At 58.9% G+C, this 28,000-nt stretch overlaps 2 protein-coding genes across 7 annotated transcripts; one reads left to right on the forward strand and one right to left on the reverse strand.

Moving 5' to 3' along the window:
- Positions 1-1,830: 1,830 nt before the first annotated feature.
- On the forward strand, positions 1,831-13,445 carry DDA1 (DET1 and DDB1 associated 1). Its single transcript, XM_016935443.4, has 5 exons — positions 1,831-2,954; positions 7,361-7,441; positions 7,676-7,727; positions 9,069-9,130; positions 12,696-13,445. The coding sequence occupies exons 1-5, from the start codon at positions 2,784-2,786 to the stop codon at positions 12,804-12,806; spliced, it is 477 nt and encodes a 158-aa protein (XP_016790932.2). The 5' UTR covers positions 1,831-2,783; the 3' UTR covers positions 12,807-13,445.
- Positions 13,446-16,370: 2,925 nt separating this feature from the next.
- ANO8 (anoctamin 8) lies at positions 16,371-27,996 on the reverse strand. Of its 6 annotated transcripts, none has more exons than XM_054673123.2 (19): positions 27,718-27,996; positions 26,843-26,953; positions 26,575-26,707; positions 26,254-26,392; positions 26,083-26,179; positions 24,453-24,569; positions 24,246-24,373; positions 23,986-24,147; positions 23,510-23,662; positions 23,283-23,409; positions 23,117-23,172; positions 22,915-22,989; positions 22,568-22,699; positions 21,320-22,141; positions 20,847-21,038; positions 20,596-20,727; positions 20,393-20,503; positions 17,872-18,541; positions 16,371-17,038 (listed from the first exon to the last, which is right to left on the reverse strand). In XM_054673123.2, the coding sequence occupies exons 1-19, from the start codon at positions 27,821-27,823 to the stop codon at positions 16,665-16,667; spliced, it is 3,837 nt and encodes a 1,278-aa protein (XP_054529098.1). In that variant the 5' UTR covers positions 27,824-27,996; the 3' UTR covers positions 16,371-16,664. The 6 variants fall into 6 exon arrangements, with proteins under 6 accessions (XP_054529098.1, XP_054529101.1, XP_054529099.1 ...); XM_054673126.1 differs by lacking the exon at positions 27,718-27,996 and adding an exon at positions 27,308-27,710; XM_054673124.2 differs by lacking the exon at positions 24,453-24,569.
- Positions 27,997-28,000: the final 4 nt, after the last annotated feature.

Consider the following 28,000-nt stretch of genomic DNA (forward strand, 5'->3'; position numbering starts at 1 on the left):
GTGTTTTTAGTAGAGACGGGGTTTCAGCATGTGGACCAGGCTGGTCTCAAACTCCTGACCTCAGGTGATGATCCACTCGCCTCAGCCTCCCAAAGTGCTGGGATTACAGGTGTGAGCCACCATGCCCGCCTTTTTTTTTTTTTTTTTTTTTGAAACGGAGTTTCATTCTTGTTGCCCAGGCAGGCTGGAGTGCAATGGTGCAATCTTGGCTCATTGCAACCTTCGCCTCCTGGGTTCAAGCTATTCTCGTGCCTCAGCCTCCCGAGTAGCTGGGATTACAGGCATGCGCCACCACGCCCGGCTAATTTTGTATTTTTAGTAGAGATGGGGTTTCTCCATGTTGGTCAGGCTGGTCTCGAGCTCCCGACCTCAGGTGATCCGCCCTCCTCTGCCTCCCAAAGTGCTGGGATTACAGGCATGAACCACTGCGCTCTGTCCCCCAGGCTGGAGTGCAGTGGCACGATCTCGGCTCACTGCAAACTCCCTCTCCTGGGTTCAAGCAATCTCCTGCCTCAGCCTCCCGAATAGCTGGGATTATAAGCGCCCACCACCACACCTGGTTAATTTTTGTATTTTTAGTAGAGACGGGGTTTCAACCATGTTGGCCAGGCTGGTCTCGAACTCCTGACCTCAGGTGATCTGCCTGCCTCGGCCTCCCAAAGTGCTGGGATTACAGGTGTGAGCCATCATGCCCAGCCTGTGTCATAAATTTTATAGGTCTGGGAAGACTGGTGGAAAACTGTGTCTGTGCGGGGGGGTGTTTGTTTTTGAAACAGGGTCTCACTCTGTCACCCAGGCTGGAGTGCAGTTGTCGGATCCCTGCTTACTGCAACCTCTGCCTCCTGGGTTCAAGCAATTCTGGTGCCTCAGCCTCCCAAGTAGCTGAGATTACAGGTGCGTGCCACCACGCCCAGCTAATTTATGTATTTTTAGTAGAGGGGAGTTTCACCATGTTGGCCAGGCTGGTCTCGAACTCCAGCCCATAAGGAGTTTGAATCTTCCACTTGTCCCTTGGGGATGTTTGATTTTGAGCAAGAATTTAACACTGTGAGGTGCATTTGTCACCTATAAAACGCAGTGCTGGTTTCTCCTCTGCTCTGTTGCTGTTGGAGTAATAATACTTAGTAGCTTCCACTTAGCAACTTCACTGTGCAATTGCTGTGTGCTGGGTGCCCATTCTTTGCCCTGGAAGTCAGGAAGGCAGTTTGGACACAGAGGTGTCAGGGCTGGGAGGGGGATTGTGAGGGCTGTAGGACCTCAGGGAAGGTACCTGACTTGCCTTTTTGAAGAATGCAGTCAGGGAAGTCTTGGAGGAAATGGCAAGGTCTGGGAGAGCCCAGACATAGAAGGAATTGGTTAGAGGTGAGGACACAGGTGGGCAATGAAGACCGCAGGTGCCCATAAATGGGGTCAAGGAGGTGGGATTGAATACTAGGGAGTTACGGGAGGTGTTTGAGCAAGACGGTCTCGAGGAGGAGCTAGGGAGTGTTATGGTTCTTATCTTCTAGGGCTGCTTTAAAAATGTAATAAACACAAGAAGATGCCGGCACGATGGCTCCCAGAACTTTGGGAAGCCAAATCTGGAGGATTGCTTGAGGCCAGAAGTTCGAGACCAGCTTGGGAAACATAGCGAGACCCCTGTGTCTTTTTTTTTTTTTCTTTTGAGAGGGAGTTTAGCTCTTGTTGCCCAGACTGGACTGTAGTGGCTTAATCTCGGCTGACTGACACCTCCGCCTTCTGGTTTTAAGCGATTCTCCTGCCTCAGCCTCTTGAGTAGCTGGGATGACAGGCGCCCGCCACCACGCCCGGCTAATTTTTGTATTTTAGTAGAGATGGGGTTTCACCATGTTGGCCAGGCTGGTCTCAAATTCCTGACCTCGTGATCCGCCCGCCTCGGCTTCCCAAAGTGCTGGGATTGCTGGGATTACAGGCGTGAGCCACCGTGCCCCGCCTTTTTTTTTTTTTTTTTTTTTTTTTTGAGACAGAGTCTCCCTCTGTCCGCCAGGCTGGAGTGCAGTGGCGCGATCTCAGCTCACTGCAAGATCCGCCTCACTCACGGTTCACGCCGTTGTCCTGCTTCGGCCTCCGGAGTAGCTGGGACTACAGGCGTCCGCCACCACGCCCGGCTAATTTTTTGTATTTTTAGTAGAGACGTGGTTTCACCGTGTTAGCCAGGACGGTCTCGATCTCCCGACCTCGTGATCCGCCCGCGTCGGCCTCCCAAAGTGCTGGGATTACAGGCGTGAGCCACTGCGCCCGGCCGGCTTTTTTTTTTTTTTTTTTTGAGACTGATTTTCGCTCTTGTTGCCCAGGCTGGAGTGCAATGGCACGATCTCGGCTCACTGCAACCTCCGTCTCCCGGGTTCAAGTGATTCTCCAGCCTCAGCCTCCCTACTAGCTGGAATTACAGGCGCAGAGATGGGGGTTTCACCATGCTGGCCAGGCTGGTCTCGAACTGCTGACCTCAGGCGATCTACCCGCCTCGGCCTCCCAAAGTGCTAAGATTACAGGAGTGAGCCACCGCACCCAGCCGAGCCGCGCATCTTAAAAACACACAGACACACAAAAGCTCTAGAGAGCCTCGCGGAGCTGTAAACTACAGCTCCCAAGAGACTTCGCGGCCGAGGCCTCCGCCCACTTCCGGATCTCACTTTCATGGCTTCCAAGTACCGGGCGGTGCTTTGCTTCTTCAACCGAACTTGACCACAATGGGAGGAGGCGTGGCAACCAATGGGCGCATGAGTTAGCTGGATGCGGCCAATGGAAGCGTGCAAAGCTCTCATATGTGGGGTGGGGCTAGACTGCACACCAATGACAGGGAGGTGGTGGCGCCATCAGTGTGGGCTGTGCCGTGGCTGGAAGTTACTGTGAGGCGGCGGCTAAGAAGGCGGCTCTGGTGGCGGCGGTGGAGGCTGAGGCGGCGGCCGAGGCGGCGACGGAGGAAACAGAAGATGGTGAGGATGGCCTCCAGGCCCCCACTCCCCCTCTGCTAGACAAAATGGCGCCGTGGTCCCACCCACCTCTAGTATACCCCTAGGCCCCTCTCCGTTCTGCCCGGTCCCCTCAGGTCCGGCCCGCCCCTCCCACTCACCTGTGACCTTCGACCCCCGGACCCTACCGAGAGCTTCCTGCTGATCCCAGTGCCACTCCTTCTCCGACCCCTGACCCCATCCAGGATACCAAGCCCTGACAACTCATTCATTTCCGGGTTGCGGCTCCTCCCGGAAATCGTCTGGGGTGGGGATGGGGTCCCGTAAGACCCCCCTGGTCTGGCCTCGTTCTCAGCACGCCGGACCTGGATCTCTTCAGTTCAGGAGAATTTGGGAGGCCGGCCTGGGCCCCGGGGCGGGGGAGGGGGCTTGGCACCGCGATATGCAGGGCTCTGTCGCCAAAGGAAGTGCGACATCGCCGATTGTCCCGGTCCCCCGGGCCCTGACCCCACCTCCACCATTCTGGGCCCTTACCCGCCTCTAAGAATGAAAAACTTTTATCTCCGATCCGCATGGATTGTCCCTGTGAAATGAGGGTAGCAGTAGTCTGAACCTCTTAGGGTGGTGACAATTTAGGTAACTGACGTCGTAAAGGACTCAGGATAGTGAATGCTCAACAGATGAGCTGGGTGACTCGAGGCCAGTGACGTTCTCTTCTAGCTGTCCCCTCATTATGAAGTGTGGATCGTCCCCACCTGGCTGTTGGAAGGTTGAAATTCCTTCAGGGTTCCTCAGTCATTCTGGAATTTGGGTCTGGTGGTTCTTCGGGGTTCAGTCTCCCCACCTGAAAAGTGGGATGGTGACCCACCCTCAGAGTGGAACTAAAGCCTCTCCCCAACCCCCATTAGTTGGCATCCTGAGGGCTGGGAAGGGTGATGGGAAGCTTGGTCAAGATACCTCGAGTCTGCTTTGTCCCCTGACCCAGAGTCCCAGCCCACAATCCACAGTCCTTGGGATGTGGTGGGGATGAAAGGAAGACTCCCTTTCAGGAAGGAAATGGGAAGGTGGGTTCCTAGTGTGTGGGTCCCCAAGCCTGGGTGATGTCCTTGATACCTTGGTACAGTCTCATCCCCACAGCCAATCATAAGTGGATTAGATTGTCTCTGCCTTCTGAACACACCTGAATTCATCCATGGCTTCACGCCCTGTTGCAGGTACTGCCACTTCCCACCTGCATACCTGTCCCAGCTTCTTCCCTGGTCTCCTAGCCTTGCTCTCACCCCTTTGGCAGTTCATAATTCACCTGAACCAGAAGGAACTTTTTTTTTGGAGTCAGGGTCACACTCTGGCGCCCAGACTGGAGTGCAGTGTGTGATCACAGCTCACTGCAGTCTCCACTTCCCAGGCTCAAGAGATCCCCACACCAGGCTCATTTTTGTACTTTTTGGAGAGATGGGGATTCCCTATGTTGCCCAGGCTGGTCTCAAACTCTTGGGCTCAAGTGATCCTGCCTCAGCCTCCCAAAGTGCTGGTATTACAGGTGTGAGGCACTGCATGGGGCCTGAGAAGGAGGTTTTTTTTTTTTCTTTTGAGATGGAGTCTTGCTCTGTCACCCAGGCTGGAGTGCAGTGGCATGATCTGGGCTCACTGCAACCTCCGCCTCTTGGGTTCAAGCCATTCTCCTGCCTCAGCCTCCCAAGTAGGTGGGACTACAGGCACCCACCATCATGCCCGGCTAATTTTTGTATTTTTAGTAGAGACAGGGTTTCACCATATTGGCCAGGCTGGTCTTGAACTCCTGACCTTGTGATCCACCCGCTTCGGCCTCCCAAAGTGCTGGGAGTACAGGTGTGAGCCACTGCGCCCGGCCAGAAGGAGCTTTTAAAGATGTGCATCAAATGATACCACTTTCTAGCCTATAAAAAGCTCCAGGAACCCTGGCAGCTCCCCTCCTCACCCTGAGGCCCCTGGCCACCTCTATGATCTTATCTCCACTCTCTTCTCCACTGTCTGTGAGCTTCAGCCACCCTGGCCTTGTTTTCACTTCCTCACACTCCAGGTTCCTGCTACCCCAGGGCCTTTACACCTGCTGCTCTTTCTGCTCGGAACACTCTTCCTCCTGTGATCGAGGCCATTCCTGACTTTGGGGGGCCCCCAGTTCTCTACTATTAGTGCACTGCTTCTCTTTCTCATCTCTTTGTTGGGTCTCTGGCAGGCTACCTGCAGTGGGACTGGCGCACAGGTGTCCAGTGCGTGTCTGCTGAGGCACCTGTGAGGGCCCAGCAATGGCTGGCATTTGTCTGGGATGAGGCCTCCCCCACCCCCTGCCCCCCATGTCTCGAGGCCTTGTTTTCCAGCTTAGCATGACAGGAAGGCTGCACGTACCCTGCCTTCATTCATTTGTCCAACGCAGACATGTTGATCCTAAAGGCTGCCCCCGAGGGAGCTCCGTGCAAAGCATTCCCCTTGTTGTCTTATGACTCAGAGTAACCCTGGGAGGTGGCCCTGTTGGAATGCGTCTCTTCACAGGGAGGCCCAGAGGCTGGGAAGTCCCTCGTCCCAGGTCACACAACCAGGGACGGGCTGAGCCAGGATTGAGAGCAGAATGCCCGGGGTACCTGCACCTCTCGCCACTCAGCCACCGGGCCCCGTGTGAGCCCGGCCAGGGTTCATTCAGCCCTGTCCTGTCCTCTGCCCTTGGGGAGGTACCAGTCCAGCCAGGGAGGTGGACATGTAAACAGATGACCTTGCCGGTGTGTGAGGGAGGCTCTGGGAGAGGCTCCCGAAGTGTCAGGGGAACAAAGGGGCCAGGGAGGGGGTTGGAGCTGGTGGGGAGGTTAGCAGGTATTCGCCACATGGAGGCATGAGGGGCATTCCTAGAGGGTGTGTGTGGCAGAGGGTGTGTGTGTTGGGAGTCCAGCAGGGGCAAGCTGGGCCAGGGCTGCGAAGGGGGACAGGGACCCCTCCTCACCCTTCAGGTCTCAGTGCCTGCATCCCTGCGTCTGGGCAGCCCTCCTTTATCCCCTAAATGGGCCAGAGCTCTGCCTTGCACCTCACACTGCGCCCTTGAGGCACCCTGTCCTGCAGCCGCTTCCTGTGCACTGTGCAGCTCTTTGCCCCACACCATCCCAAGGCCAGGCGCGTGGCCATGGTGGCTCAGTCCAGTGCCCTGGTGCCTGCTAGGGCCCCAGAAGACCTTGCTGAATGAATGAAGCTGGCCCCAGAGCCGGGTGCTGAGCTGAGGCTGGCGTCCTAGGGTGGGAGGGAGGCAGGTTTGAGGGACTTTGAACAGGTCCTGGGGCAGTAGGTCATCCAGATGTGACGGCTGCCTCCCGGGTGGGAGGGGGAGGCCCACCCAGCCACATTCCGGCTTCCCGAGAGGGACCAGCAGAGGAGGGGCCAGATGTCATAGAATTGGGGACACTGCTGTTCCTGCCTGTCCCAGAGGGTGGTGGGAAATTGTCTGAATAGCAGCTTCTCCCAGGGCAGCTCTCTTGGGCCTCAGGCATCAGGGGATGGCCTTCCCTTCCAGCTCTGTAGCCTGCAGGGGCTCTGGCCCTTGCTTTTCAGGCGTGTGATGAAGAGAAGGAGCTTGGCTTCTGAGGTGGGGTACATGTGGGTTCAAATCAGCCCCCTGGTTTTCTGACTGAGACTGGGTGACCTCTCTGCCTCGGTGTCCTTGCCTTTGATAGGGAGACACTACCTCCTGCCCCATTGGGTCAGGAGATCATACATAGTGAGCTCAGGAGGGCCCCGTTCAGGTCAAGCCATGTGGAGAGACTCGCAGCAGACAGTCCCACCACTGGCCCGCTCCAGACCTCACTCACAGGGTTGGATTGAAAATGGCTTTTTTTTTTTTTTTTTTTGAGACAGAGTCTGGTTCCGTCTCCCAGGCTGGAGTGTAGTAGCACAATCATGGCTCACTGCAACCTCTGCCTCCCGAGTTCAAGCGATTCTCCAGCCTCAGCCTCCCGAGTAGCTGGGATCATAGGCGCGCACCACCATGCCCGGCTAATTTTTATATTTTTAGTAGAGATGAGGTTTTGCCATGTTGGCCAGGCTGGTCTCAAACTCCTGACCGCAGATGATCCGCCCGCCTCGGCCTCCCAAAGTGCTGGGATTACAGGCATGAGCCCACTGCGGTATGACTTTTAACCAGTGGCCTGTTCTCTTGCAGCCTCAATTTCCCCACCTCTCACCTAGTTAGGGGGCTGTCATGAGGATCCCGTGGGGGATGTGCACATAGCCTGGCTTGGTTACTTTTCTGTGGTCCCGGCAGTGTATCCAGCAGCCAGCTCCAGGGTGTGTTCTGGAAAACTTGAACTACAAAGAATAGTGGGAAGAAGGAACCCAGCAGTCACCCTGCAGGTGCTCCAGGGATGAGCCGGCCCTTGCCTGTTTTCTCATGTACCATCTTCCATGTCTTCTAGGCAGATTTTTTGAAAGGACTGCCTGTCTACAACAAAAGCAATTTTAGTCGATTTCACGCGGACTCCGTGTGCAAAGCCTCGGTGAGTGCGTGTTCCTGGGGCTGGGAGGAATTGGGCACTTCCAGGGGGCCTGGGGGCAGCTTGTGTCCCCCGATTGGGGTCTTGGCTGGAACAGAGGCCGATCTTCAAGCCCAGCCCCATCCACATGCTTGAGTGTCTTCCAATCTGCACTGAAGGGTGGGTGCTGAGTGGAGGGATGAGGAGACCCCAGGCCCATGCACTCTCCTAACCCACCCCTTCTCAACCCTCCTGCAGAACCGACGGCCCTCAGTCTACCTGCCCACCCGCGAGTACCCGTCTGAACAGAGTAAGTGGCCGCTGTCAGTCTGTCCCATTCTGGCTGCTGAGGGGCGGGGTTTGGTGACTGCAGCGTGGCACGAGGAGGTTATCTTCAACCCCGGCCCAGGCCATAGACTTGGCTTGGGTTCACACGCTGGCTACTAAATCCAGTTAAGTCAGGGAGGGCCTCCAGGGAGGTACAGGAGGAGGACCTTGGGGGCTTCAGCCTGGGGATGCACACGTGGATGCCTGTCCACTCCCAGCCCCTGGGGACAGCCAGAAACCTGGCTTTCCCCGGGTGTCTCTTGATTGGGACACACTGGGATCCACAGCCAGCCCAAAGGGGCCCCCAAGTTGTCCCTCATCTGCCACTCACTGGTCCTTTCCCCTCCCTGTCAGATGAGGTCAAGCGAGAACTCTGGTTCTAAGACAAGTGCTATCGGGCAGAGAGGCAGCAGAGGGCTACAGGGGCTTGGGCTGGGGATCCAGCCAAGCCTGGGTGGCAGTGATGGGAAGGGGATCCAGGCAAAGGGGCCCACAGCACAGGAGGACTTGGTCCTGCTGTCTTAGTTTAACTGTTCAAAAAGACTCCACACCAGGTGGGGTAGCTCCCGCCTGTAATCCCAGCACTTTGGGAGGCTGAGGCAGGAGGATTGCTTGAGGCCAGGAGTTCGAGACCAGCCTGAGCAACATAGTTAGACCCTGTTTCACCAAAAACCATATATATACATATATATACACATATATATACACACACATATATATACATGTATATATATACGTATATATACACATATATACGTATATATACACACATATATATACATATATATGCATATACGTGTGTATATATATACACACACACACATATATATATATATATATATATATATTAGCCGGCCGTGGTGGCATGCGTCTATAGTCCCAGGTGGGAAAATCAGTTGAGCCCAGGAGCTCCAGGCTGCAGTGAGCTATGATTATTCCAGCCTGGGTGACAAGAGTGAGACCCTGCTCTTAAAGCATTTATCCATCTGGAGCCTGTGGGGTGGGACTGTGTGGTCACTGGGCACAGATATGCGGTATGTGCTCCTAGTCAGCCTGGGAGAAACAGGCATGAGAGTCTCAGTGGCAGGGCTTGGTCCCCCACCAAGGGTGGAATCCCTTGCAGGGAGCCGGGACCCTGAAAGCAGCTGGCTCAGGCCTCTGGGAGTAGCTGCGAGTGTGCTCAGAAGCAAAAACATGGGACTTTTGGAGATCTCTGGAGTTGGGGGTACTGAGTTCCAGCCCCAAAAAGACCTCCCAGGGCAGTGTCAGGGGAGGAGCCTGGGGAGGGGAGGCATCTGCGACTTTCTCTATCTTTCCTCCTTAGTCATCGTGACAGAAAAGACAAACATCCTCCTGCGCTACCTGCATCAGCAATGGGACAAAAAGGTGAGGCCCACAGGGCTCTGGTGCAGGGATTGTGGGTGGACAGAGACTGGGCACCTGGCAGGGGCTTCTGAGCACAGGAAGGACTCTAGTGATTGGAGCAGGGCCTTGAGGGCTGGGTAGGAGTGCCCTGGGCGATCCAGGAGAGGGAAGAGCGTTCCAGTGGAGGGAACCGCTGTGCAGAGGCCACAGGACACCAGTGCTCAGGAGGCTGGAGGCCAGGCCCAAGCAGCCGCCAGGCCCAGCTTTCCATGGCTGTGGCATTAGGTAGACTGTATTGGTATGAACTAGATAGAATATTTTCTGAGGCCGAGTGTGGTGACGCATGCCTGTAGTCCCAGCACTTCGGGAGGCTGAGGCGGGCGGATCACGAGGTCAGGAGATCGAGACCATCGTGGCCAACATGGGGAAATCCTGTCTCTACTAAAAATAGAAAAATTAGCTGGGCGTGGTGGCACGTGACTGTAATCCCAGCTACTTGGGAGGCTGAGGCAGGAGAATCGCTTGAACCAGGGAGGTGGAGGTTGCAGTGAGCCGAGATTGCACCACTGCACTCCAGCCTTGTTGACAGAGCAAGACTGTCTCAAAAAAATAAAAAAAGGCCGGGTGAGGTGGCTCACGCCTGTAATCCCAGCACTTTGGGAGGCCAAGGTGGGCAGATCACAAGGTCAGGAGATCGAGACCATCCTGGCTAACACAGTAAAACCCTGTCTCTACAAAAAATACAAAAAAAAATTAGCCAGGTATGCTGGTGGGCGCCTGTAGTCCCAGTTTCTTGGGAGGCTGAGGCAGGAGAATGGTGTGAAGCCGGGAGGCAGAGCTTGCAGTGAGCCTAGATAGGGCCACTGCATTCCAGCCTGGGCAACAGAGCGAGACTCCATCTCAAAAAAAACAAAAAAAACAAAAAATCTTTTCTGAATGGTGAAATGTGTACACATGATTAAAAATCTCAGCTGGGCGTGGTGGCTCACACCTGTAATCCCAGCGCTTTGGGAGGCCTACGCAGGCGGATCACGAGGTCAGAAGTTTGAGACCAGCCTGGCCAGCATGGTGAAACCCCATCTCTACTAATAATACAAAAATTAGCTGGGCGTGGTGGCACGCGCCTGTAATCCCAGCTACTCCGGAGGCCGAGGCAGAAGAATGGCTTGAACCTGGGAGGCAGAGATTGCAGTGAGCCAAGATCATGCCACTGCACTGCAGCCTGGGCGGTCTCAAGAAAAAACGAAATCTAGACCGGGCGCGGTGGCTCATGCCTGTAATCTCAGGACTTTGGGAGGCCGAGTCAGGCGGATCATGAGGTCAGGAGATCGAGACCATCCTGGCTAACACGGTGAAACCCCATCTCTACTAAAAATACAAAAAATTAGCCGGGTAGCTGGGTGTGGCGGCGGATGCCTGTAGTCCCAGCTACTTGGGAGGCTGAGGCGGGAGAATGGTGTGAACCCGGGAGATGGAGCTTGCAGTGAGCCAACATCGCACCACTGCACTCCAGCCTGGGCGACAGAGCTAGACTCCATCTCAAAAAAGGGAAAAAAGACATCTAGGCAACATGTGAGGGTGTGGCTGGGTGTGGTGATTCACACCCGGAACTGCCTGAGAGGCTGACGCAAGCAGATGGCTTGAGGCCAGGAGTTTGAGACCAGTCTGGGCAACATAGCAAAACTCCATCACTAAAAAAAAAAAAAAACAAAAAACAAATTAGCTGGCTGTGGCATGTTCCTGTAATCCCAGCTATTCAGGAGGCTGAGGTGGGAGGATCGCTTGAGCCCAGGAGGTTGAGGCTGCAGTGAACCATGATCGTGCCATTGCACTCCAGCCTGGGCAACAGAACCAGACTCTGTCTCTAAAAAATAAAAATAAGAGGGTGTAGTTGCAGCGAAGAGTCATCTCCCGCCTCCCGCTTCTGGTGCCCCAACTCCCTTCCCAGAGGCTGCCTCTGCACACGGGATATTTTTTCTTCTTTTTCTTTTTTGTTTTTCATTTTCTTTTGCCCTGCCCTGCCCTTCCCCCCTTTTCCCCTTTTTTCCCCCTTTTTCCTTTCCTAGATGAGGTCTTGCTCTGTCGCCCAGGCTGGAGTCGCCCAGGCTGGAGTCACCCAGGCTGGAGTGCAGTGGCGTGATCTCGGCTCACTGTAACCTCCTCCTCCCAGTCTCCACCTCCCAGGTTCAAGCAATTCTCCTGCCTCAGACTCCTGAGTAGCTGGGATTACAGGCACGCGCCACCATGCCCAACTAATTTATTTTATTTTATTTACTTATTTTTTTGAGATGGAGGTTTGCTCTTGTTGCCCAGGCTGGCGTGCAATGGCACGATCTTGGCTCACTGTAATCTCCGCCTCCTGGGTTCAAGCGATTCTCCTGCCTCAGCCTCCCGAGTAGCTGGGATTACAGGCATGTGCCACCATGCCTGATTAATTTTGTATTTTTAGTAGAGGCAGGGTTTCTCGATGTTAGTCTGACTTGTCTTGAACTCCCGACCTCAGGTGATCCACCCGCCTTGGCCTCCCAAAATGCTGAGATTACAGATGTGAGCCACCATGCCTGGCCTAATTTTTGTATTTTTAGTAGAGACGGGGTTTCTCCATGTTGGCCAGGCTAGTCTCGAACTCCTGACTTCAAGTGATCCACACACCTCGGCCTCCCAAAGTGCTGGGATTACAGGTGTGAGCCACCGTGCCTGGCCTTCTTTTTTTTTTTTTCAAGACGGAGTCTCTCTGTTGCCCAGGCTGGAGTGAGTGCAGTGGCGTGATCTCAGCTCACTGCAACCTCCGCCTCTTGGGTTCAAGCAATTCTTCTGCCTCAGCCTCCAGAGTAGCTGGGATTACAGGCATGAGCCACCGCGCCTGGCAAGTTTTTTTTTTTTTTTTACCTAACATTGAACAGTGGGTGGCTGCCTACCCTGCGCAAAGTTGGAAGGTCGGGGGACTGTGTGGCAAAGTGACTGCTTCTGAAAATCCAAGCTGCTGGGCCCATCCCCACCCCTTCTCCTGCCCCCCAGGACTTGGTTTCCACAGCGGGGAAGGAGACGTGTGCTTCTCTCTTGCGTTGATGTGCGGCATCCCCAGTGGCTTCCAAAGGCCCTTTATTCCCAGGCTGGGTGGATTGCTCCTCTGAGTGCTTGAGAAACCAGCCCTGTGTGGGTCATTGCATGTGGTGGGGGTGACTCCTCCGGGTGCCAGGAAACACCTGTCTATCACCAGGCATGGGCCCAGAAAGTGCTCTGGGCAGGGCTTAGTGGGGCAGGTCCTGGTGGTAGGAGGGGCTGCCTAGCCAGGGACCCTGGGGCCCCCCACTGTACTCCAGGCCTACCTCTGTGATGCTGCTGCAGGGGCCTGGGCTGGCATTATGACTCTGGGAGCTTCACCCACGTGAAGACTCACAGCCTCCAGCTGGGCAACATAGTGAAACCCCCATGTCTACCAAAAGTAAAAATATTAAGCGTGGTGGTATGTGCCTGTAGTCCTAGCTACTCCAGAGGCTGAGCTGGGAGGATTGCTTGAGCCCAGAAGGTTGAGGCTGTCCGGAAAAAAAAGACTCACAGCCCCTCTCTTTTCCCTGTCCCCCAGAACGCTGCCAAGAAGAGAGACCAGGAGCAAGTGGAGCTGGAAGGCGAGAGCTCCGCACCTCCCCGCAAGGTGGCGCGGACCGACAGCCCAGACATGCACGAGGACACTTAAGACTCTCAACTCCACAGGCGCCTCCTGCCAGGTCTGCTCCTTGGTCGCCCACCCGCCTGCCCGCCATGTGTAAGCACCCCGCCCGCCCGCCTCCCTGCCGGCCCATCCACACCCTGCGTCCACACCACTTCCAACCTCATAGGAGCCGATGTATTTATTTTCCTTGAGTTTTTATTTATGCTGTAACCTGTATCAAGCGTTGGTTAAAGGGGACATCAGACCCAGTAGTGTGATGTTGGTAGATGCTTTTTAAAAAAAACAACATTGTCCCCCTGACCCCCGCCTTCCATCGGGCCAGTTCCCCGATTCCTGCCCCCAGTTCTCCAGAGAACCAGAGTGTGTCTGTGAGAGTCTCTAGCGGGGGCTTTACTGTGGCCGGGCGACAGGGGCGGGCCCGGGGTGGCCTGACCCACCAGGACAGCCGAGTGGCCTTCTCCCCCCCAACACCGGTCCAGGCCATTGAGACTCGGTCTTGTCCCACGCTTCGCCCGGAACTCTCCCATGCCCAGACCTCACTCAGCGTGCGCGCACGTTGGGGAGAAGTCGGCCCTTGGGATCTTTCTCTTGAGTCATTTTATTTTTATCATGGACTAGTGCGTGCTCCGTGTCCACCCCAATAAAAGGGTCTTTCCTACTTGACCTCGCGTCTTTGCTCCACACACCTTGGCTGCAGAGGACGGAGCCCCTGGGAGTCATCCCTGTTGTCACCAAGAGGAGTGAGAAGGGCCCCCCACGCCAGGGGCCCCAGGACCGGCTGGATTCTCTCGTGGGCTTGCTGAGGCCACCATGTTCAAGGCCAAGACCTGCCTGGACCATCCCCTCTGCCTCTCCTGTCAAGGTGACCCCAAGGACAGGTCATTCCTGAGAGACGGTCCATGGTGCCAAGGATGGAGCAGGGTCAGCCCCCTGCCTGGGATACCGCCAAGCAGGGCAGCGCACCTGTCAGCCACCGCAGAGATGGCCGGCCTCATCTGGGGGCCTGGGGTCTCTGGCCTCTGCTGCTCCCCTGAGGCATGGTGACAGTACAGACGGCATCTGGCCGGTCTTGCTGTCCTAGGTGGTGGCCTCACCCTTGCTGGGTCATAGAGGAGCTGTACAGAAGGTTGGCACCTGGCAGTTGGCATGTGCCATGGCCGCTCATGGGGACCCCTCTTCCGCCAGCTGGGCTGGGTTTGGGGCTGAGCTTGGGTATGTAGGGGGTGTTCGGGCTCTGGGCAGAAGGTTTGTGGCCCTGACCACTAAGCCTGGGGCTGGGGGACCACCGCTTCTCCCCTTATTGCCCCCACTGGTGGTGGTGGGGGTCTCAGTTTTCTTTTGTTTTGTTTTGTTTGTTTGAGTTGGGGTCTTGTACTCTTTCCCAGGCTGGAGTGCAGTGTGGTGTAATCACAGCTCACTGCAGCCTCGACCTCAAGCCTTCCTCCCACCTCAGCCTTCCAAGCCGCTGGGACCACAGGCACACACCACCATGCCTGGCTAATTTTTTTTTTTTTTGAGATGGAGTCTTGCTGTGTCTCCCAGGCTGGAGTGCAGTGGCAAGATCTCAGCTCACTACAACCTCCGCCTCCCAGGTTCAAGTGATTCTCCTACCTCAGCCTCCTGAGTAGCTGGGATTACACGCGTGCACCCCTACACCCAGCTAATTTTTCTATTTTTAGTGGAGACGGCATTTTGTCATGTTGGCCAGGCTGGTCTCGAACTCCTGACCTCAGGTGCTTCGCCTGCCTCGGCCTCCCAAAGTGCTGTGACCACACCCGGCTGCCTGGCTAATATTTTAAAAATTTTTTGTAGAGACAGGGTTTCACCATGTTGCCCAGGCTAGTCTCAAACTCCTGGGCTCAAGTCATCCACCTTCCTCAGCCTCCCAAAGTGCTGGGGTTACAGACGTGAGCCACCGTGCCTGGCAGAGGTCTCTGTTTTGAGAGCTGAGTCTGAGGGCGTTGGGATGGTGTAGGGTTGGGCCACAGAGCTAGCAGACACTCCGGGCTATGGAGGGTCCGCCTGCCCCAGATTCCACTGTGGAGGGCCCTGCCTGTGTCAGACCCTCGGGCCTAGGCGGCCCATCTCTCCCAAGGACGGAGAGTGCCAGGGTGGGCTCCTGTCCTACACAAGGAGTGGCTGACCAGGCCCAGGCACAGCACAGCCACCCAGCTGTACCTCCCAGCTCCCGGCAGTGTCTACACCACAGTGATGGTGCTACAGGGGCCATGTGGTCACAGGACAGGTGGTGAGGAAATGCACACTTGACTGCGGTCGGTGGTGCCGGGTCCAGCTGAATGCCCTGGAGGCTCCCAGGCCAGCTGGGGAGTCCCAGTCCCCAGGGTTGGTGTGACCTGGGCAGGCCTGCGGTGTCCATCTGTGAATGACTGACATGGTGGGACTTCAGCTTCCAAGGCCAGGGGCCAGAGTGGGAGCAGGGGGCACTCCCGCCTTTCCCCTCGGCCTGTCTAGACCTCTCCGGCTCCCAGTTTCTGCTTTGAGTGGCTGGGGGCTGTCTCCTGCCTGTGCTGTCTGCCCATCACTCTGCAGGGCTGCTGGGCGGGCACCTCCTTCCCCTCCCCTACCTCAGCTCCCTCCTTTGGGGTCTGAGGGCTGTGCCCCAGCTTGCCTCCCTGTGGCCTCCCCCTAGAACCCCTGGGTCTGTCGGGACATGCCCCACCTGGCACACACACCCTGTGTAGCTCCCACTGCCTGTGGGAGGACGCTGGGCCCCTGAGCCGGCCTCTGCCTACCCTCCTGCCTTTGGGGTCCCCTTTACCCCACTGTTCCCCCAAACTGCCTTCCACCTTCTCCGCCTTTGCACAGGCTGTTCTCCTGCCTCCAGTGAACTCTGACTTCTCCACAGCCTCCCGAAGGGCCCCTTGCTCACACTGGCCCAGCCCTGCAGCATGGCCATGTTGGTCTCTGAGCCTTAAGCCTTTGGATGTGGACACATTTGTCCTCTTCCTGAAAAATGTGAGGGTCTGAGAGGCCACGTTCCTGTTCCTGAGTCATACAACAGAGTCCCAGTGACTTGGGTCTGATGTCCGTCCCACAGTGGGACATCCCTGCTGCATCCCAATGCCACCCCGTGTCCTGGGGACACCCAAATGTGCCATTCTCTCAGTATCACAAGTCAGGGACTGCAGGAGGCTCAGGTGCCAGGTGCCTTCTGATGTTCATGCCACAAGCTCTTCCCACTGTCTCTGGCTCCCCAGACGATGTTCCAGGAGGCGGGTGTGCCAGAAGGGGCCACGTCTTGCAAACCACTGCGCTGTCCTCTTTGAGAAGGAGTCTTACTCAGGACTGGGGCCTGTGCACACATTGTCGCCTCTTTTCAGCACTTAGAGATTCCTTCCTTTGTCTAGTGGCTGAAGCCAGGGCTGAAGTTGGCCTCCAAATCTGGGCCGTCTCAGAGGCGGCGCAGCCTGGAGTTTTCCATCTGTGGCCGAGACCCAGTTTTTGGGAGGAGGCCCCCACGGGTCAAGCCAGCCTGTACCAGGATGGGGGGAGGGGGGTTCCCAACCTAGGCCCCAGCCACCCAGACTCCCCCACCCCCACTCCCTTTTCCACTGCTCTGACCTCGGGCACTGTTGAAATATAGTTTTTATTGCATTTCTGCCGTTTTACAAAAATATGACAAAATAAATTAAAAACAAATAAATAATCGCCTATTGTGTGTGTGTGTGTGTGTGTGTGTGTGTGTGTGTTTTCTGTTGGATTTGTGGGTTTCCTTTCGTTTGGAAAGGAAAACGGCAGATGGGGGGCACCGGCCAATACTGGGGGCCCTCGGGGGCTGAAGCGCATTTTGCATTTTGGGGACCGGCCGCCCCTGTGAATGACTGATATTGCATATGAGAAGAGAAGGCAGGGCGGGTAGAGCTAATGCCAGCCGCTGGGCCAGCACACGGCCTGGGGGCTGGGGCTGGGGCTGGGGCTAGGGGAGGGCGCTGGGGTCTCGAGGGGATCCGAGGTGGGCGGCAGCGGTGGGGGCGGGAGGCTGTAAAAGCTGGCGTCTCCCGGCAGGGGCTGGGGGGCGGGTGGGGGCCCGGCCATGGCACATGGTGGGCACTCGGCAGCGGCCAGGGCCTGGCGGGGGGCGGCACCCTCGCCCCCGCAGCCCCAGGGCCCGTCCCACTGCCAGCAGCCGGCGGGCGGTGTCGGGGGCCGGGGCAGCGGCATTGGCGGCGGCGGCGCGGGGCTCCGGCTGCGGCGGGTGCGGAGGGCAGGGGCGCCCACGGGGGCCAGCGCTGTCCCTGCGGAGGCGAGAGGGGCCGTTCCGGGGGGATGCCGCCCCCGCCGGACCCCGCCGGGCTGGCGACCCTGCCCGCGCTCCCTCCCGGGCATCCAGGCACATAAAGGCCTTATTGCTTCTGATCAGAGACTGAGGTGGGGCGGCCCCCTGGGCGGCTTCCGGTGCATACCCTGCCTCTGGGCATGGCCCCTGCCGGTCACAGGGGGAGGACAGTTTGAGGAAGTCCCTCTGGCTTCTGACCTATGGCCCTTGTGCTGCAGCTGCCACCTGTTGGGCTCCCTGGGAATGGGGTTGCTGGAGCCCAGGCTGGGATTGGGGCAGGGGAGGTGGTGGGGGTGGGAGGGTAGGGGTGAGGCCTGCACCTCTGCTCAGCACATGTGGGAGCTCCCTGGGTGGGCAGCCCCAGCCCCACCTCGAGGAAGGCCTTCCTGAACAGCTGGGCTGCAGGGTGTGGATTTGCATAGAGGCCTGGGGGGTCAAGTCCCCCCCAAGAGTGAGCTGGAGCAGGAGAAGGGTGGGCTGGTTGGGAAACAGGCCTCCCTCATCTCTCCTGGCACCGGAGCATGGTGGGGGTCCCTGGGTGCAGTCCTGGGACAAGGGGCTTTGGCATCCCTCCCTGGGGAGGGTCAGGCACGGGGCTCCAGGCTAACAAAGGCCCTGGAGATACTAAGCAGGCTTTAACTGAGAGGCTCCACGTACCACTGACCCAGGTCCCCACCAGGACCTAAGACCGGGCTTCCCCTGTCCCCTTCAGCCCCTCTCCCCAGGCCTGACCACCCTACCCTATCCCCAAAGCCGGCCCGGCGTCCCCACCCCCGAGTTAAAGCTTGTGACCTGAGCCTTCCTCTTCGGGCCGGGGGGCTTCCAGCTCCTCAGCCAGGGCCTCGTCCACCGGCCCACTCCTCTGAACCCGGCTGCTGCCACTGCTGGGGGTCCCATCTGGCCGGGCCTGCCCGCCCGCCCCGTTGGACCCAGGCTCAGCCCGGGTGCCACCAAAGGGGAAGAGCTTGCCAGCGTGGAAGGCTTTGGGCGGTGAGTGGCTGCGCTCAGAGTCCCGCCGGGTCTCGGGTGACTTGAGGAACTTGAAGCTGAGGAAGGCAGGCAGGCGGGTGTCGCTGCCTGTGGGTGACTGGGCAGGGGGAGGCCGGGTGGTGGCTCCGGCCCCTGCAGCAGCCAGTGAGGATGTGGCCCCCGACGAGAGGAATTTGCCCTGCAGTGGGATGATCTGCTTCAACTTCATGACGTTGTTGGGTGCCAGCAGGGACCCTGGGCGCTTGGGCCGTTCAGGCCCGTGGCCACCCGCAGTGCTGCCCTTGGCCTTGGCAGAGGCCTTCTCGGAGGAGGTGGCAGGGTCCAGCCCAGAGCCCTCAGCCCTCGCCTCCTCTCGGCCACCAGAATCATGCTCCCGCCGGGCATGGTGCTCTGCATGGCGCTGTCGCTCCTCCTCCTCCCGCCGCCTGCGCTGCTGCTGCTGGTAGCGATGCTGGGCCTGGCGTTCGTGTCTCTGCAGGTAGAGCCAAGCCGTTACAGGACTAAGAAGAAAGGGTGTTAGCGGGTGCCAGCTGAGGCTGGTGCATGCCAGGGCTCTCTGCAAAAGTGGGGGAGACTTAAATGCTTATTAGGCTCCAACTGTATCCCTGCACCCACAATGGGGGCTCCCTGCAGAAGTGGGAGAGAGCCAATCACTTATTGGGTGCCAACGGCATTCCCAGATACATGATCAGCCTCTCTGTGGAAATGAGGGAGGCTTAAATGCTTATTGGGGCTGGGCGCAGTGGCTTGCGCCTGTAATCCCAGCACTTTGGGAGGCTGAGATGGGCGGATCACTTGAGGCCAGGAGTTCGAGACCAGCCTGGACAAAATGGCAAAACCCCGTCTCTACCAAAAATAAAAAAATTAGCTGAGCATGGTGGCACACGCCTGTAATTCCAGCTACTCGGAAGGCTGAGGCAGGAGAATCGCTTGAACCTGGGAGACGGAGGTTGCAGTGAGCTGAGATTGTGCCATTGCACTCCAGCCTGGGGACAAAGCGAGACTGTCTCAAAAAAGAGAAAAAGAAAAAAAGCGTATTGGGCGCCAACTTCATCTCTGGGCCCACACTGAGGTTCTCTGGGGAACTGGAGAGAGATTCCGAGGCTTATTGGGTGCAACTGAATGAATCCCTGGACCCACGCCGGTACTTTCTGGGAATTGAAAAGAAAACAAACATTCACTGGCCATCAACTCTGTCCCCGGCTGTGTGCCAGACAGCGTCTTAGGAATTGGTAAAGTGGAAACCAATCCTGAGCCTCAACTGATCCCCTGCTTCCCAGAGAACAGGCAAGAGACAGAACCGTGGCTGCAGGCTGGGTACGGTGGCTCACGCCTATAATCCCAGCACTTTGGGAGGTGGGCAGATTGCTTGAGGTCAGGAGGTGGAGACCAGCCTGGCCAACATGGTGAAACCCCATCTCTATTAAAAATAGAAAAATTAGCCAGGCGTGGTGGGACATGCCTGTAATCCCAGCTATTTGGGAGGCATGAGAATTGCTTAAACCTGGGAGGTGGAGATTGCGGTGAGCCGAGATTGTGCCACTGCACTCCATGCACTCCAGCCTGGATGACAGAGTGAGAGAGATTCTGTCTCAAAGAAAAAACAACAACAACAACAACAAAAAGGACTATGGCTGCAGCAGACTATACCCAGGTAGCCACGCGAGGCTCTGTTCAATAAAATAAAAATTCAGTTTCTCGGTCGCAGCAGCCCCACTTCAACGTGCTCACTTATCACCTGTAGCTAAAGGCTGCAGGGACAGTGCAGACAAAGGACATTGTCATCCTCGAGGAATGTTCCCTGTGCAGTCACTGGGGAGCTCCTTGGCCCATTCTGTAGCTTTCTGAGGAATGCGGAAGAAGCTGCGCTTCTAGGAAGCCTCCGCTGTGTCCCTGGCCCCCTAACAGGATGCAATCGGGCAAGCTGGTGGATGGCTGAAGGTTCTGAAGGGCCAGCCTCATGCTGGATGCTGCCAGGATTCCAGAAGCGACTGGACCCGTTGTGAGCACTAGTTACTATTGCTTATTATTACTCTTTTTAGAGACAGGGTCTTGCTCCATCACCCAGGCTGGAGTGCAGTGGCGCAATCATAGCTCGCTGCAGCCTCAAACTCCTGGGCTCAAGCGATCCTCCCACTTTGGCCTCCCAAAGCGCTGGGATCATAGGAGTGAGCCACTGCACCCAGCCAGGGAGCACTAATTATTATACCCAGCTCTGTGCAGTCTCTGCATTTGCCCTTACGCTAAGGAATTGGCCACCAAGATCAGAGATCCACCAGCAGCCCCACCAATGAGAAAACCGAGCCCAGCCTGGCCCCCCTACCTTAAAGGCCTCGCGGCGCTGGTACTCCAGCTTGGCCATTTCCTCGGCCACCCAGCCCGGGATATCGGGGATGGCCACGTGGATGAGGTACTTGAGGAGCAGAGCGAAGTGCTGCAGGGGTGGCAGAGAGGAGGCTGCAGGCTGCAGACGCTGGGGCCGCCCTCTCGCCTCCCAGCTGCCCCCGCCCCTGTCGCCGGCCCCACCTCGAGCACTACCACCGACACGATGGCTGCCTCCGGGCTCAGCCAGGGGAAGAGGCGCTGCAGCTGCCCGCACTGGCCGATTAAGTAGCAGTTGACCACAATCGCTAGGACACCCATGGCCTCCATCACCTTCTGCAGGGCGGCAGGAGGGCTCAGGCGGGGTCCAGCCGGCCTCCCCAGACCCCAGACTCCTCCCAGCTGCACCTGGGCTCCCTCTGGGCCTCAGCTCGGAGCTCTTGGTTTCCCCCCACCTGCCACTGGCCGATGCTTTCCACGCGCTGGCCGAAGGGCCGCTGCAGCCCGGTGCACAGCTTGAAGGCGTCGCTGCGGATCTCAATGAGGTTGTTGACCAGGGCGCACAGCGCCGCCAGGGGGAAGGCGGACGAGAAGAGCACGACGTAGCCGAACTGCACGAACATCTCCTGGTAGTCCTGGAACGTGTCCTGCGAGTGGGCGGGCCTCAGACCTGGAAGCCTCTTCCCTGGGACAATCTTTCTCCCATTGAGCCCGCCTCCCTCAGATTATCCCATGTGGACCCAGGGCCTGTCCCCATCCTCAGCCAGTCCAGAGGCTTCCTGTATCTGGCTAGGCCTTCCTCTCCTGCAGCATCCCAACATCAATGACCCTGTTATCACCACTCCCACACCCACGGCCTTCACCCTCGGACGGTGTGTCCCGTCCCCGGCGAGGCCCCGCCCCCTGCGAGGCCCCGCCCCCTCCTCACCTCGTACTTCTTCATACAGCTCTCCAGCTCTGCCTGGGTGAGCTGGGGCGAGTGTTCCTCCTCCGGCGGGTCAATCCAAGACGACCGGTTCTGCCGTCTCTGCCTACGGGTCGAATCGCTGTTGGAGCCGGGTTCCGGGTCCGGGCCCCCGTCGGGCCCCTGGTCTCGGCCCTCGCCCCCGGCCCGGCGGAACAAGATGGCCGGGGGCTCCCGTTCAGGGCTGCCGGGAGCCCCCTCCGCCTCGTCGTCCTCCTCGGCCAGGGTGAACACTCCCGGCTCCAGCCCCTTCTCCACCATAGTGGGGCTCCCTTCCTCCAGGAGGGCCTCCGGGCTTGGGCCGGGCCGACGCCGCCCCGCGCCGCGCTCAGCGAAGCTGACCTTCTTCAGCCGGAGCCCGCAGTCCAGGAGGCCCCCTTCCTCGCCCTCCTCCTCGTCCTCCTCTTCCTCCTCGTCCTCCTCCTCCTCGTCGTCCTCGTCCTCCTCCTTGCCCCCTGGAGGCCCGTCCCCCTCCTCCCCGCCTTCCCCCGCCCGCCGCCGCTCCACCAGCGCCGCCTCCTCCTCCTCCTCCGGCGCCCCGCAGCCCCCGCTGAGGCACCTGCGGCCCCCGCCCCCGCTGCCGCCGCCCCCGCCCTCATCCGCCTGGGGTTCGAGGCGGCGGGGCGCAGGGCGCCGGAGGCTCAGGAGGCCAAGCAGGGCTCGGGCCAGCTCCCAGACGGCCCGCAGGCCCAGCTCGCCGCGGCCCAGGCGCCGGTACAGGTGCGGCTGCAGGACCTCGCGCACGTTCTGGAGGAACTGGCGGGTGATCAGCAGCGTGGCCAGCATCTGGGGGCAGGAAGGGGAAGGAGAGAGGCGCGTGGGGGGCAAGCGGGGCGCCGGGATCGGGGGACTCACCCTCCCTGGGCGCCCCGCCGGAGCACCATGCCCAGACACACGCCGAATCCGGTTCCTAACTCCGCTGCTTTGGACGCGCCTCGACGCGAGGCCCCCAGCGCTCAGCCACAAAATACAGCCTGGCACGCGCAGCGCTCCTCGCCCACCTCACGGGCAGGCCCAGCGCGTCTCCACCCCACCGCGGGCTCTGTCGGTGCACTGGGCCGCGTGCGCCCCCAGCCGCCTGCACCTGCTTGCTGGCCGCCCCCGACCCCAGATTCCCTCCGCGCATGCGCCCTCAGCTCGGCGCGCCAGGCCCCCAGCACAGCCACGCTGCCCACCCCGGCGAGGACCCACGGGCTCGCCACCTGCCCGTACTTTGGCCCGGGCCGCGAGCAGGAGGCCCCGGAGGGAGAGGAGGAGCAGGCGGAACCGCAGGGCCGCGAGCGGGACCAGCACCGCCCGCAGCTGCCGCTCGAGGCTCTGGGACAGGGACAGGACGAGCAGGAGCTGTGAAGGGACCGACGGACAGATGGACGGACAGATGGGGGGACGACAGGCAGAGAGAGGACGCACAGACGACAGACAACGGACGGACAGACAGGAGAGAAGGATGGAGGAGGGGAGGGAGGGGCTGGAGAGCCCTTGGACCCCTTGTGCCGGGTCTGGCCCCTCGCTGGCCGCCATGGGGGCAGGGGGGACTGCCGCTGGGGCGGGGGTCTCACCTCTTTCAAGCGCTCCATGTCCTTGAGGTAGAAACCGATGTAGAAGAGGCTCAGGTACGAGTTGACAAACTGGAACTGCAGGAAGGAGGCAGGCGGTGGTCACCCTGCACCCCCACCCGACTCCTTGGAGCCTTCCTTGTGCCCCATACAGATGCCACAGCTTCCCCGTTGTCCCCCTGCCTGTCCGATGGTGATGACTCACCAGGACAACTTTGATGATGAGGTGCTTCTCATAGGCGCTCTCCAGCCGGTAATTTTCTAGGGGCCAAGGCGGGGAGTGAGGGGGCAGCCGCGGTCCCCGCAAGGGTGGCAGGGATCCCAAGGGGCAGTGGAGACCTTCCTCCCAGAGACCCCCTGGCAGGCCGTACCCATGTCATTGAGCCAGATGGCTAGCTTCTTGTAGCCCTCGGCACTCACACTGACAAGCAGGGCCAGCATGACCTTAGGCAGGAATCGGGCGAGACGGGGCAACCCCTTCACGCTCAGCACCAGCTCCTGCGGGAGAAGGGGGTTCAGGGCTCATCCCAGCTGCAGGGCTCAGCCCAAGGTGGAGCTAGGCACCAAGGACAGGGCGGGTGGGGGTATGGGGGGTCACCTGCAGCTGGAAGCAGCCAAGCATGAGCAAGAAGACACAGACGAGGCACGCCAGGCACAGGGGGAGGCTCACAAGCAGCTGGAAGAGCAGCCGCTTCCAGGGCGGGTAGTAGAACTCCTCGGCCCGCGTGATGGGGCTGATACGTCGCACGCCCTGATGGTGGGCAAAGGCCAGGCCCAGCATGAGCTCAGAGGGGCCACCTCTGCCTTCTGCACCCCTCCCTATCCTCAGAACTCAATTTCCCTCCATCATGCGGAGGTGACCCTCTCAGGTCACCCACCTAGGGCACTGTTCCCAGTCCCTCAAATCCAACTTCCACCCCTCCCCCTGGGGAGCACATAGAGCCCGCCTCGGTTTGGCCTACCCTCTTTGATGAAACAATCCTGTTTCACACCTCTCTGCCTTTGCTCCTGCAGTGCCCCCCACCATTTACCTTTGTCCTGTCTCCATGACCCTGGACTCAGCCCCCAACTGACCCTGAACTGGGGGCGTGGCTCCTCCACGGCTTCCCCAGGTGAGTCCAGCGTCCCCCACTTGTATGCCAGCTCAGCCCCTCTCCGCTTCCATTCCTCTAGGAACAGCGTCGACCAGATCACGTTGAAGAGGGCAAAGACCACGCAGGAAACATCCCGGCTTGTCTGTGAGTGGCAGAGAAGAGTTGAGTCATTGTCTGTGCCAGTCCAGAAAGGAGGGCGCCTCTGGATCCCCCAGACCTTGCAGGGTCCCTGCCCAGTACCTGATCAGCCTCTGTGAATGTGTACAGGACAGACCCGAAGACAGCTGGGTATACCATAGCCGACGTGTAGAAGCCCAGCCAGGCGAAGTACATGGCAATTTTCACACCAAAGTAATCACAGATGTCATCTGCCAGGGGACAAGTGGGTCTCAGTCACCCCCTGCCTGTCTGCTGGGACTCCCTCCCACCCCCCAGCCCAGGCAGCACCTAGAGGCTGGTTTTCACACACGGCCTGCACCCATGACTTCATGAGGCGGTTCAGAATACGCTGCTCGTGGACAGGGAACACCTGCTGGATGATCCCACGTGCTGCCAGCTCGGGGACTGTGGAGGGAGGAGCACAGGTGATCCCCGCCCCTCCACCTGTGCCTAGCCTGGCTAGCCCCTCTTTGTCTGAAACCCAAGTCACAGCTTTTTGCCTGCTCTTAAACCTCTAGAGCTCTTTCCAGGGGAGAAGTTCTAGACGGATAGAAGATCTGATTCTCCTTCAGAAATTGTAGGTGCAGGGGCAGGCGGGGAGAATGTAAAGGAACTGGGAGAGTGGGGTTCTGGTGAGGAACCATGTTTTTTTTTTTTTGAGACAGTCTCACTCTGTCGCCCAGGCTGGAGTGCAGTGGCGTGATCTCCGCTCACCGCAACCTTCAAGCGATTATCGTGCTTCAGCCTCCGGAGTAGCTGGGATTATAGGTGCCCACCACCACGCCCAGCTAATTTTTGTATTTTAGTAGAGACGGGGTTTCACCACGTTGGCCAGGCTGGTCTCAAACTCCTGACCTCAAGTGATCCACCTGCCTCGGCCTCTCAACGTGCTGAGATTACAGGTGTGAGCCACCGCGCCCGGCATTTTTTTTTTTTTTTTTTAGACGGGGTCTAGCTGTGTCACCAGGCTGGAGTGCAGTAGTGCGATCTCAGCTCACTGCAACCTCTGCCTCCCGGGTTCAAGCGATTCTCCTACCTCAGCCTCCCGAGTAGCTGGGACTATAGGCGCGCGCCAACCACACTTGGCTAATTTTTGTATTTTTAGTAGAGATGGGGGTTTCACCATGTTGGCCAGGATGGTCTCGATCTCCTGACCTCGTGATACGCCCGCCTCAGCCTCCCAAAGTGCTGAGATTACAGGCGTCAGCCACCGCGCCCGGCCTTATTTTTTACTTTATTTATTTATTTGTTTATTTTGAGACAGGGTCTCGCTCTGTCACCCAGGCTGGACAGAGTGCAGTGGTGCTACCATGGCTCACTGCAACCTCGAACTCCTGGGCTCAAGTGATGCTACCGCCTGGACCTCCCAAAGTACTGGGAGCCACTGCGCCTGTTCCCCTGCTTTAAATAAAGCTCAGTTTGTGGACCCGAACGTCTGAGGAATGGTAAAAACTTGCTGTCGGAAGGTGAACTTGGGTGCCTAGTTTCCTGGAGGGGAATCCAACGCCCAGAGCCGCACCACTCTGTAAGTGGAGTGCTGTCCATGGTTCCTGCCTCCACCTTATCCCAAACCCAGAAAAGGGCCTCTCCTGGACCCACCTCCCAGAAACAAGCCCCACCCTTTGGCCAAAGCCTCGCCCCCTCAGCTCATTGGTTCCCAACTCTTTGCCAACCCCTAACTGGTTGGACATAAGCCCTGCCCTCCTGTCCTAATAAGCTGTCCTCTTGGAGCTCCACCCAACTCAGGAGATAAGCTCCACCCTTTTGCTAAGGCCACACCCCTTTAGCTCATTGGTTTCCTCTTTGCCAACCCCTGACTGGTTGGATCTGGGCCCCGCCCTCCTGCTCCGATAAGCTGTCTTTGAAGAGCTCCACCCAACTCTCTGCCTGTGATTGGTGTTGACCCCGCCCTGCTCACTGATTGGCTGGTCCTCCAGGAAGCGCACGTTGTGGAGTGCTTCTCCCTGCTTGGCACGCAAATTCTGTAGCCAGAAGCGGATGATGCTCTGGCGTTCCTGCGAGGAAGAGGGCGTGAGCTCAGGGAACTCATAGGCACAGGATGCATGCGGGGGCCCAGAGCCGTCCTCACCTGGGAGGTGAAGAAGCGTAGCTCGCTCTCCACATTCTCATAAATAAAGTCCTCCTCGCAGGAGAAGCCGCGGGTGCCCCCGCCAAACTCGGCCTTCACTGCCTTGCGCAGACCCAGCTCGTCGGCCCCTCGGAGTAGGCTGTGAAGAAGGCGGAGGAGGTGGGCTCACAGGGAGGCCCCGGCCCACCATCCTGGAGCTGAGGATGGTGCACCTGGCAGCCTTTGGGACAAACGCAGGGCGGCTGGATAGCATGGTTGGCACTTGGTAGAGCGGGGAGCCGGGTGGCAGGCTCAGCGAGAGGCCAGGGACAGGGGACTCGCCTCTCATACGTGGCGGTGACAAAGAAGGCGTAGGCACGCGTGTGGCGGTGGTGGCGGACTTGCACGATGAGCTCGGGGATGCCCACGCGGATGTGGTTCAGCAGCCATAGCAGCGTGTGGTCATCGGTCGTGTCTGCCAAGGGGCACAGGGACCGATGGCTCCTGCCACGAGGGGGCCCAAGGCCTCCTACGTATTCCCGCTCTGGGAAGCCGAGCTCAAGAGAGCCGCATCTGGGCACTGGGCGGGCGGGCGGGCGGGCTTGGGTACCTGGGAAGGTCATCAGCACGTCGCAGTTCTCTGTAGGCACCGTCTTCATCCACGCCTTGTGGGACACCAGGTAGCGACCCGCCTGCAGGAGCCGCTTTCCGAAAAGCTTATCTAGGGGGCGGCGTAGCAGGCCCGGGTCAGGCCACTCTGGGATCCGGACCCAGCCTCCAGTCTTGGCTCCTCCGGCCCCCGCCAGGGCTCCTCACCACTCCACCTGGCATTCAAGGCCCCGGGAGCTCTGGGCTTGGCTTATTTTCCTCCCTCCACGTCCTTGTACCAGCCAGGCCTTCCTCCAGAAATGCCCTTCCCCCCAGATCCTCCCTTACAAATCTTACTCATTCTTGAGGCCCAGCTCCGCCTCCAAAACCACAATCGATGGGGCGCTCACTAGCAGCCCTGAGCGCTTCACCACATTATGACAGCGCCGTCCTTGCAGCAGCCCCAGGGACTAGGTGCGGTTCTTACCCCCATTTCACAGGTGAGGAAACTGAGGCCCAGAGCGTTTAAGTCACGCGCCCAAGGTCACACAGTCAAGCTGGGATTTGAACCCAGGACCGTATGATTCTGTATTCTTCGCGGAGAGACTCTCTCAAGCACATCCCTGGCCCGCCGCGATCCCGCAGCCCGGGGGTGGCAGGGCGCAGCCCAAGCCTGGGGCTCTCGGAGGGGCGTGTCCGCGTCTCCGCGCCGGGACCCCAGCCCGAAGCACCGTCCCAGCCCCGCCCGCCGGGCCGCAGCCGCAGTGCCGGGAGGAGCCGGCCCCTCGTCCAGACACCACGCCAGGTTACGTTTGACCCTGATCCTCCTCCCCGTGTAGTTGACGCGGGCTCCCCAGGCACCTGCAACCCTGTCTGGTCCAGCCGCCGCACACATACCCAGAACTCCGGACGCCGGGGCTGCAGGCTCGCCCTCCGGCGGGGGCCTCTTGCCACGCTCGCCCTCCAGGGACGTGCCCCCGGCGCCGGAGGCGGCCTCGGCCATGGCGAGGACAGGCCAGGTCAGGGGCTACGGACGGCCCGGGCGACGGGGAGCCGCGGGCTCATGGGGCCGGTGCAGCCGCGGAGCGCGCGGGAGGAGGAGACAAAGGCCGCGCCCGCCCGCGCCGGCCGCGGTCCTCGCTCGCCCGAGCGCTGCTTCTCGTCGCCGCCCGAGCCGAAC

The sequence above is a fragment of the Pan troglodytes genome, chromosome 20, assembly GCF_028858775.2.
Source record: "Pan troglodytes isolate AG18354 chromosome 20, NHGRI_mPanTro3-v2.0_pri, whole genome shotgun sequence".
NCBI lineage: Eukaryota > Metazoa > Chordata > Mammalia > Primates > Hominidae > Pan > Pan troglodytes.

Excerpts from the sequence above, each read along its gene's own strand:
- DDA1 (XM_016935443.4), top strand. The coding sequence starts at position 2,784 with ATGTGGGGTGGGGCTAGACTGCACACCAATGACAGGGAGGTGGTGGCG. Across the intron at positions 7,442-7,675 it reads ACTCCGTGTGCAAAGCCTCG|AACCGACGGCCCTCAGTCTA; the intron begins GTGAGTGCGTGT and ends ACCCTCCTGCAG. Across the intron at positions 7,728-9,068 it reads CGAGTACCCGTCTGAACAGA|TCATCGTGACAGAAAAGACA; the intron begins GTAAGTGGCCGC and ends TTTCCTCCTTAG.
- ANO8 (XM_054673123.2), bottom strand. The coding sequence starts at position 27,823 with ATGGCCGAGGCCGCCTCCGGCGCCGGGGGCACGTCCCTGGAGGGCGAG. Across the intron at positions 23,410-23,509 it reads TTGGCTGCTTCCAGCTGCAG|GAGCTGGTGCTGAGCGTGAA; the intron begins GTGACCCCCCAT and ends CTTCTCCCGCAG. Across the intron at positions 23,173-23,282 it reads CATCTGGCTCAATGACATGG|AAAATTACCGGCTGGAGAGC; the intron begins GTACGGCCTGCC and ends CTTGGCCCCTAG.